This window comes from Coregonus lavaretus (assembly GCF_964263955.1).
Source record: "Coregonus lavaretus genome assembly, chromosome: 19".
Classification (NCBI taxonomy): domain Eukaryota; kingdom Metazoa; phylum Chordata; class Actinopteri; order Salmoniformes; family Salmonidae; genus Coregonus; species Coregonus lavaretus.
The window spans coordinates 40,345,892-40,356,565 of NC_140006.1; the positions used below are offsets into that span (position 1 = coordinate 40,345,892).

Consider the following 10,674-nt stretch of genomic DNA (forward strand, 5'->3'; position numbering starts at 1 on the left):
GCTATGGATACAGTGTAAGTAACAGGACCTTTATGGATGCTATGGATACAGTGCAAGTAACAGGACCTTTATGGATGCTATGGATACAGTGTAAGTAACAGGACCTTTATGGATGCTATGGATACAGTGTAAGTAACAGGACCTTTATGGATGCTATGGATACAGTGTAAGTAACAGGACCTTTATGGATGCTATGGATACAGTGTAAGTAACAGGACCTTTATGGATGCTATGGATACAGTGTAAGCAACAGGACCTTTATGGATGCTATGGATACAGTGTAAGTAACAGGACCTTTATGGATGCTATGGATACAGTGTAAGTAACAGGACCTTTATGGATGCTATGGATACAGTGTAAGTAACAGGACCTTTATGGATGCTATGGATACAGTGTAAGTAACAGGACCTTTATGGATGCTATGGATACAGTGTAAGTAACAGGACCTTTATGGATGCTATGGATACAGTGCAAGTAACAGGACCTTTATGGACGAGTGAGTTAGTTCATTGTGTTAGGATGAAAGACATTAAGGCCAGGATTCAATCAGATCAGCGGTAACCCGCGTTAGCCCGACAAAAGCATAGCCTTTTCATTGCTTTTGTTAAGGCGGTGTCGGAGGTGTAACTGCGTTAAGAGCTGTGAGCCTAATCAAGGTGTAGATTACATCACACATTCCAGTGTTCGAACTCGTGCGCAGGGATTTCTACTCATGCGACTCGATGCATCTAATGGCAGCGTCTGCGATAGGTAACGCCAGGAGCTTGTGGATTCGACAGCTCTAACGTAGTTACACCTCCGACACCGCCTTAACAAAAGCAATGAAAAGGCTATGCGTTTGTCGGCTAACGCAGGTTAACGCTGATCTGATTGAATCCTCTAAAGCCTCATCTGTTAGGATCAAAATGGTGTAATTGATTACCCTTGGTATTAATGTTCTATAATAGTAAACAAAGTACAAGAAGTCCTTACATTTTATTGGTCAAGTGTATCCAATTGCAAGGTGTGTGTGTGTGTGTGTGTGTGTATACGTGCACGTGTTAGTGCACGTGGAGGCATCAGTCCTCCAACTCCTCGAATGACAGTGAGTGTGTCCAGGCCACCAGTTTGTCCACCTCGTTCTCCCAGAGGTCCTGTTGCTGTCTGTCATGGGCTCTACAGAGATCCCTGGAGAACATGGTGTCTCCCTGCACACTCACCTGAGGGGCCAGCATGTCTACAAGGACACACATAAAATATGGGCTCTGTCACTGCTCAAAGTACACACACACACACACACACACACTGAATTCATCATGGACTTACCTGGTGCTCTGTAGAGGAGGTAAATCTTTCTCATTTGGTCCATCCTCGCCTGTCTCCCCTCACTCACTGGTTCTGTCTTCTTAGGCTGGCGCACGGTACCATACATTATGGCTCTGATCCTGTCACAAAGCACATCTGGTTGTTAAGGCTCTCAACCTGTCACAAAGCACATCTGGTTGTTAAGGCTCTCAACCTGTCACAAAGCACATCTGGTTATTAAGGCTCCCAACCTGTCACAAAGCACATCTGGTAGTTAAGGCTCTGAACCTGTCACAAAGCACATCTGGTTATTAAAGCTCTGAACCTGTCACAAAGCACATCTGGTTGTTAAGGCTCTCAACCTGTCACAAAGCACATCTGGTTATTAAGGCTCTCAACCTGTCACAAAGCACATCTGGTTATTAAGGCTCTCAACCTGTCACAAAGCACATCTGGTTATTAAGGCTCTGAACCTGTCACAAAGCACATCTGGTTATTAAGGCTCTCAACCTTCACAAAGCACATCTGGTTATTAAGGCTCTCAACCTGTCACAAAGCACATCTGGTTATTAAGGCTCTCAACCTGTCACAAAGCACATCTGGTTATTAAGGCTCTCAACCTGTCACAAAGCACATCTGGTTATTAAGGCTCCCAACCTGTCACAAAGCACATCTGGTTATTAAGGCTCTGAACCTGTCACAAAGCACATCTGGTTATTAAGGCTCTGAACCTGTCACAAAGCACATCTGGTAGTTAAGGCTCTGAACCTGTCACAAAGCACATCTGGTTATTAAGGCTCTGAACCTGTCACAAAGCACATCTGGTAGTTAAGGCTCTGAACCTGTCACAAAGCACATCTGGTTATTAAAGCTCTGAACCTGTCACAAAGCACATCTGGTTGTTAAGGCTCTCAACCTGTCACAAAGCACATCTGGTTATTAAGGCTCTCAACCTGTCACAAAGCACATCTGGTTATTAAGGCTCTGAACCTGTCACAAAGCACATCTGGTTATTAAGGCTCTCAACCTTCACAAAGCACATCTGGTTATTAAGGCTCTCAACCTGTCACAAAGCACATCTGGTTATTAAGGCTCTCAACCTGTCACAAAGCACATCTGGTTATTAAGGCTCTGAACCTGTCACAAAGCACATCTGGTTGTTAAGGCTCTGAACCTGTCACAAAGCACATCTGGTTATTAAGGCTCTCAACCTGTCACAAAGCACATCCGGTTATTAAGGCTCTGAACCTGTCACAAAGCACATCTGGTTATTAAAGCTCTGAACCTGTCACAAAGCACATCTGGTTATTAAGGCTCTGAACCTGCCACAAAGCACATCTGGTTATTAAGGCTCTGAACCTGTCACAAAGCACATCTGGTTGTTAAGGCTCTGAACCTGTCACAAAGCACATCTGGTTATTAAAGCTCTGAACCTGTCACAAAGCACATCTGGTTGTTAAGGCTCTGAACCTGTCACAAAGCACATCTGGTTGTTAAGGCTCTCAACCTGTCACAAAGCACATCTGGTTATTAAAGCTCTGAACCTGTCACAAAGCACATCTGGTTATTAAGGCTCTGAACCTGTCACAAAGCACATCTGGTTATTTGAGAGTTTAAAAAAAACAAGAGAAATACGTTTCCATTTGCGAATGATTGAGATGTTTGCCTTTGTATAGCCATGGAATTCTGGAAAGACAATGCAAAACCCAACCATATTGGAAAGGCAGCAGCTATGGGAAATCAGACAAGTACCGACAGTATTTGTGTTTCTTACACAGCAATACAAGCCAAGAGGTAACCTTCTTTATCTTCAGAGTAAACAGACTTACGTTTCACGCTGTGGACCCATGGGAGATTCCTTGTCTGGTGACCCATAATACATGGCAAAGGTCTCTGGGCGCTTGATGAGATCCTCCAGGGCTGGAATACAACATCAGGTAGCACTCATAGTAACTTGTATCATCATCTTTTAACAGGCTAACTCCTAATCATGAGGAGTTTGTGTATTTAGATAGAAATACATACATTCATTCCTCATCCACGAGCCAGCTTTAGTTGTGGCCATCTTTGTCCACGTCTTCAGATAATCCTCAAAAGGGATTCTCCTCACAAGCCTTGAGGCATTACATTTAGCCATGGAACACAGAATATTACACTAAACTAGTGTAACTACAGAAGTCAAGAGTATAGTACTATTATGATACTACGCAAGAAATTCACAATGTTTTCACTTTGAATGTGTCATCACAAAAAAAAAGGGGATAAAACATAACATAATACCGTAATGTCAGTTCTATCATTGTGAATTAACTAATCAATCAAGGGAACGAAGAGAAAAATGATTCTGTAAATGAAAGAGATGAGCACATGGAAAGTGGAGATATTCTCTCACCTGTTCTGTGAGTCCAACTGCACAGCTTTCCTGTTCCCTACAGGGGGGTGGTCATAATAGACAGATCAGTGTGAGATGGGATATGATAGCCTTATCTTAGAATAGAATAGACTAGCGGCATCCAGCGGTAAATCATTTGAAATACGTTTTAATTTCATATTTGAAGACCGAAAGTGAAGCAACCACCACAGACTCTTCAACTCAATAACAAAAACACAAAACACAGTGGAATATAAAGTAGCCTACCCCATGGTACCAAACTAATAAAATCAGCAAAGGACGCAAATCCACCGCCAGTGGGGGGGGGGGGGGGAGACCTTCAACTGAATAACAGGTGGAGTTATCCCACAGCCTTTTACAGTGACAGATTCAAATGACCTGCTATGAGGTCAGCTCACCCAGTGTTTCACCTTACCAGAATACGTGGCTGTAGTTTCACATCTTACATCAGAAGCGTGTTAAATTCTCAGGCGTTGGCGCACTACGTTATGAGTGTGTAAAAAGAGAAGGAAACTGAGCCACAAAAACGACATTATTTCTGAAGAGGCATCGTTTCAGAATGAGAGGTGGTGTAGCTCTGTTGGTGTTGTTGTTCTGTCTGGCTGGGGTCATGGGGTCATGGGCTCAGGGAGAGAGTGGAGGGGTCAGAGAGAGTTTGATCGAGTGCCAAGAGACTGAAGCTACATAGACCACCCACAAACAGACAAGCAGCCAGACCACCACCCCCCCTGACATCTGGGCAGAGCTGAAGGAGCTGAGAGACATGGTGATGGAGCAGAAAGTGGAGCTGAGTGTCACCAAGACTGAACTGAGGAACATGGAGGCCAGACTGAAAGACAGTGAGGACCTGGCAGAGGACCAACGATTTGAGCTTCGACTCACCAAGAAGTACTGTAGGTGGAGGAGCTGAAGACGGAAACGAAGCCCAAGCAGCTAAACCGTCAGCCAATGGGGGCCAGAGTGACAGCCAGTGCGAAGGAGGAGCAGGAAAAAGTAGCTGACAGCACTTAGAGAGGAGATGAGCATCACCAAGTCTGAACTGCAGCTCCAGAAAAACAAGATGGAGGAGCTGGAGAGAAAGAATGCAGCCATGGAGGCCAGAGTGACAGCCAGTAAAAGGGAGGTAGAGGAGCTGAAGAGGGAGAACACAGACAATATGTTCTCTGCTGGTTTGACTGATTCAGGAATTGTAGGACCATTCAATACTGAATCCCAACTGATCTACAAGAGAGTCATCACCGACATTGGAGCGGCCTATAACCCAATTACAGGTGTCTTCCCAGCACCAGTGAGAGTAGTCTACTACTTCAGATACAGTGCCTGGGTAATACCGCAGTTCGCAAACCATGAGAGTAGGCCTGTTCCACAATGACCAAACAGTTGTGTATAATTATGTACACACTGACCATCAAGATAAGTATGTTTCAAAGTCATTGTCTCTAGAGCTGGACAATTGGGATGTGGTCTACGTCCGTCTCCCCTCGGGGAAAGGGCTCTATGACAGCACTAATAACTACAGCACCTTCAGTGGCAACCTGCTCTTCCCTTTGTGAGGGGAGCACCGTTCTGTAATGCTGTAATGAACTCTGCTTTCCAGTGGTGTAAAGTACTTTAAAGTACTACTTATGTAGTTTTTTGGGTTATCTGTACTTTACTATTTATATTTTTGACAACTTTTACTTCACTACATTCCTAAAGAAAATAATGTACTTTTTACTCCATTCATTTTCCCTGACACACAAAAGTACTCGTTACATTTTGAATGTTTAGCAGGACAGGAAAATGGTCCAATTCATGCACTTATCAAGAGAGCATCTGTCACGCCCTGGCTCTGGGGACTCTTATATGTTGAGCCAGGGTGTGGATTTTCTGTGTTATTTTCTATCTTTTGTTCTAGTTTGTGTATTTCTATGTTGGCCAGGGTGGTTCCCAATCAGAGGCAGCTGTAGCTTGTTGTCTCTGATTGGGGACCATACTTAGGCAGCCTGTTTGGCACTGTTTATTGTGGGATCTTGTTCAGGAAGGTTTGTGTTCAACCCAGGACTTCATGTATCGTTTGTTTTGTTGTTTTGGTTCGTGTTGTGTACTGCAATAAAAGAATGTACGCATATCACGCTGCGCCTTGGTCCGCTTCATCTAACTACGATCGTGACAGAAGATCCCACCATAAAAGGACCAAGCAGCGTGCCAAGCAGGAGGAGTTGGCGATGTCCCAGGTGGGCGAATGGTGGTCTTGGGAGGACATATTCGCGGGCAGAGGGCCCTGGGCAAAGGTACAGGCCCTGGCAAGAGAGGAGAAACGGCACCAACCGTGCCGACGACGGACACGCGAGAGGCAACCCCAAGACATTTTTGGGGGGGGGGCACACGGCGTGGACGACGGGGCTGCTGGAGGCAGCTACAGGGCGCATCGGCGATCTAAGAGAGGAGGCCATCAGGTTTGGGGGGCTGGAAGGGTGGTTGGCGGAGCATAGAGGTAGAGCAGAGCCAACTTCCCGTACTCAGGCTAGGCAGCGTGAGACTGGGCAGGTTCCGAGTTATGCGGAGCTACGTACTGTGCCGCGAGTGTTCCGGCACAGTCCTGTACGTCCTGTGCTAGCACCACGCACGTGTCTTGCTAAGGTGGGCATGCAGCCAGGAAGGAGTGTGCCGGCTCAACGCTCGTGGCCTCCAGTACCCCTCCTCGGTCCCGGATATCCTGCGCCAGTGCCACGTGCTGTAGTGTCAGTACGAGTGCACAGCCCTGTACGTCCTGTGCTGATGCCTCACACAGAGTGTGTGGAAATAGGCATTCAGCCAGGACGGGTTGTGTCAGCTCTCCGTTCCAGACCTCCAGTCCGTCTCCACAGTCCAGCCCGGCCTGTTCCTGTCCCTCGCACCAAGCCAGTGGTGCGCGTCGTCAGCCCGGTCCGGCCCGTTCCTGCTCCCCGCACCAAGCCAGTGGTGCGCGTCGTCAGCCCGGTCCGGCCCGTTCCTGCTCCCCGCACCAAGCCAGTGGTGCGCGTCGTCAGTCCTGGTCCGGCACCGGTCAGCTGCTCCACACCGGAGCCAGAGCAATCCGCTCCACCGATGTCCAGTCCAGCTCCGGCCAGCGGGGCCAGACCAGACCAGGGGCGCTACGGGGGGGGTAGAGAGAGAGTGGTGGTCACGCCCGGAGCCGGATCCGCCTCCGAGGCGGAATGCCCACCCGGCCCCTACCCTCTTGTGTTTGGTTGCCGCGGTCGCAGTCCGCGCCTTTGGGGGGGGGGGGGGGTACTGTCACGCCCTGGCTCTGGGGACTCTTATATGTTGAGCCAGGGTGTGGATTTTCTGTGTTATTTTCTATGTTTTGTTCTAGTTTGTGTATTTCTATGTTGGCCAGGGTGGTTCCCAATCAGAGGCAGCTGTAGCTTGTTGTCTCTGATTGGGGACCATACTTAGGCAGCCTGTTTGGCACTGTTTATTGTGGGATCTTGTTCCGGAAGGTTTGTGTTCAACCCAGGACATCACGTATCGTTTGTTTTGTTGTTTTGGTTCGTGTTGTGTACTGCAATAAAAGAATGTACGCATATCACGCTGCGCCTTGTTCCGCTTCATCTAACGACGATCGTGACAGCATCCCTGCTCATCCCTACTGCCTCTGATTTGGTGGACTCACTAAACACAAATGCTTCATTTGTAAGTGATGTCTAAGTATTGGAGTGTGCCCCTGACTATCCGTAAATAAAAAGAAAAAAAGAAAATCATGCCGTCTGGTTTGCTTAATAAAAGGAATTTGAAATTATTTATACTTTTATTTTTGATCCTTAAGTATATTTTTTAAAATTACATTTAACTTTTGATAACTAAATATATTTAAAATCAAATACTTTTAGACTTTTACTCAAGTAGTATTTTACTGGGTGACTTTCGCTTTTACCGGAGTCATTTTCTATTAAGGTATCTTTACTTTTACTCAAGTATGACAATTGTGTACTTTTTCCACCACTGCTGCTTTTTGATGGGAGCACTTCTGGTGTTAAAGCATCCAATGTTCCTCTCTAACCAATAGGAAGCATTTAAAAAGAAAAATAATGCTGCCGTTTGTGTCTTACAGTATTGTAAAAGTTTATGGTAATTCTTGCATTTATTTAGATAATGATAACATTAGCATACACTGTAAAATTGAGTCAACGTACAATTGTAAAGGCAATTGTAAGGCAACCATCTGCAATAGGATTTTCACACAAACTTTTTGTTGCGAGTTTTTGCTGAGCAAACTCACAATCCTATTGCAGCTGGTTGCCTTTTTTTTTTTTTTTACAGTTTAGCTTTGTAACGTAGCCCAATGTAATCAATAGCTAATCTTTGTACTAGGTGGCGCTCACTCACTCTCCAGTTCCTGGCTGGCCTTGACACAGTCCAGCACCACACGGTGGTAGGTGGATGGGCTGGACCAGAGCATGTCAGCAGCTTCGGGGTTCACCGCTCCCTCCAGGACTGGGTTGGACAGCATGGTCTAGAGGGGACATAGGAGAGGAGACCATACAGAGACTTGATATTACTACACTACTACTATGGGGTCTATGAACACTGCAAGTGGCAGGGCTTTTTTAAAACGAGTATGTAATAGTTCTATCTTTATCACAATAGACTAACAATTGCACCAAATACTGCAACAAAATTAAACTAAATGCAGTCTAATTTATTAAATATACAGACAACAACATTGCAATTAAAATGTTGATAAAAGATAATCCTGCAAATTCCTTCAGGCCCTAGTTACTGTCGCTACTCTATATAAAGTGACTGGTTATATGGAAGGGCTGTATCCAACCTGGACTCTGGGGTAGACATTACATAGTAAATGTAAATCCGGGACACTCCAAATAGTACGATACCAATTAGTATGATATGTTACGTTTCGTATGGTATTCATTTGTGGATGTCCATCATCCATTTCATATGATATGTTACGAATTACAATTTGTATAATATGTTAGCAATTGCAATTCCTAAAATATGTTATGAATTTGCGCTAATTTGTTGTGGCTAACGTTAGCTAGGTGGCTAGGTGACTAATGCTAACGTTAACTAGGGTAGGGGTTAAGGTTAGGGTTAAAGTTAAGAATTAGGTTAAAGGGTTAAGGTTAGGGTTAGGGGAAGGGTTAGCTAACATGCTAAGAAGTTGCAAAGTAGCTAACAAGTAGTAAGTAGTTACAAAGTAGCTAATTCACTAAAATGCGTAAGTTGTCCGTGATGAGATTTAAACATGCAACCTTTGGGTTGCTAGACGACGTGTTATACGCCCACCGATCTGTTCCGACCAACCACCCTACTTTCATTTTAGCCTTAAGTAACCTTCTGTCTTACGTAACCATACCAAACATAACATAACCATATAAGTGTCCTTTGCGTTTACTATGTTACGTCTAGTCTATGAGACCAGGCTGCTGTATCTCAAAATGTGCAGTAACGTGAGTGCCAACCTGGATGCTGAGAAGAATACTGCTGATTGAGATGCTGGGGTTCCACTCGCTGTCCAGGCAGGGGATACATGGGCTACCTGTGTCCTTGTCCACTTCAGTCACAACAGACATGTACAGGGTGAAATGAAACACTTTTCCTTTTTATGACACTATTATGGCAATAGATATTGTCGGGAACTCACCATTGGGGTGGAAAGGGATGGCGTTGAACTCGACAGTTGGAGGGACAGAGTTGTAAGCCTCACTGAAATGCAATGTCAGCAGCAAAACAGCACCTTATAGAACAGATAGATTTGAAAACGAATTTGCTTTTTTTTTCTTCTTTTTTTAATGATTTTGGTAGTTCAGACACCAAGCCCTAAATGTAGACACCATGTAATCATCGTCACTAGCTGATCATCATCATCAATATTATTTTGTGGATGCTGAACACTTCATGGCCATATCACACCTTCCCACAAAGTGTCCTTCAGTCCCTCCACTTTAGCCTCCCATTCAAGCAGGCTGTCACTTACTGGCTTGGCCTCCAATCCCTTGTCCAAAAAAAAGAAATAAAAACTTTCAGCGCTTCACTGGTTATTTGAAGGTGACATGAATACACACTTGTTTCCTGTGAGAGATTTCTTCTTATGAGCACACACAAGTGGAATGACCTAATATCTTAAGATATGATGGATACATAAAAATATAGTAAAAACTCACTTTTAGATCCGCTGTCTGCAGTTTGAGGTATTGTTTTCCCAGCAAGAAGTGAGAGTGGGTGTGCATCATTCACTCGGTTCTTCACAACTTCACAATGGTATGTGCGAATATTTCATACAACAAACGCATGCTTTCATAGTCTGAAATGATAAAATATTACACTGGCGCAACGCACAGACATATTTTTTTTTCAAGAGAACAATGGAGCGAGGTGATGTAATGTTTCGAAGCTGTTGTCAAGCAACATGTCTGTCAATTTGGTGGCAAGAACAGCTTTGTATGGAGCCAATTATAGTGTCGCTATAACAAGCTCCATCTTAAAGGAGCAATCTGCGATTCTACATCCATGTTTTGACTTTTAAATTAATGATATATAGCCATTGATTCTTGAAGAATATAACTTATGAATGCCTCATGCCATTAGTTCAACTGTCTAACCCCATCAGAATCCAAAACATAATCTTGTTTTACTTCATTGTTTATAAACATCGTAATTGTAAAAACACTGTATAGCTTCACACATAACTTAAGCTATTATTTTGATCTTATGGCTGGTCAGTCCTTGCATCTGTAGTTCTGTCTATGAATTTGAGAGTGGTTACATTTCCCTAAGCCGTTTATCTAAAAAGTTGGCGTGGTGTAGCATCGTTGTTGTTTGAACTGCAGGTTGCCACTTTAAATCACATTATATGAACACAGAATATATAAATTTTCCTGTTTGGGATGCATTTTTCACTTGTTTCATTTTGATTATATAATTATTTAGGTCACTCATTAGGCTACCCATTTATGGAAGAATGTCTCTTCTTTATACCTTGCAGGATTTGACTAATGAAAACAACAACTAAA

The 10,674-nt window shown here is 44.2% G+C and overlaps 1 protein-coding gene across 1 annotated transcript; it reads right to left on the bottom strand.

The window, feature by feature from the left end:
* Positions 1-1,039: 1,039 nt before the first annotated feature.
* Positions 1,040-9,234, bottom strand: LOC311146304 (uncharacterized protein; the record flags this gene model as incomplete). Its single annotated transcript, XM_084182794.1, has 5 exons — positions 1,040-1,216; positions 1,306-1,424; positions 3,114-3,204; positions 8,027-8,153; positions 9,124-9,234. 5 exons carry the CDS (start codon positions 9,232-9,234, stop codon positions 1,059-1,061), a joined length of 606 nt encoding a protein of 201 aa, XP_084038920.1. The 3' UTR covers positions 1,040-1,058.
* Positions 9,235-10,674: the final 1,440 nt, after the last annotated feature.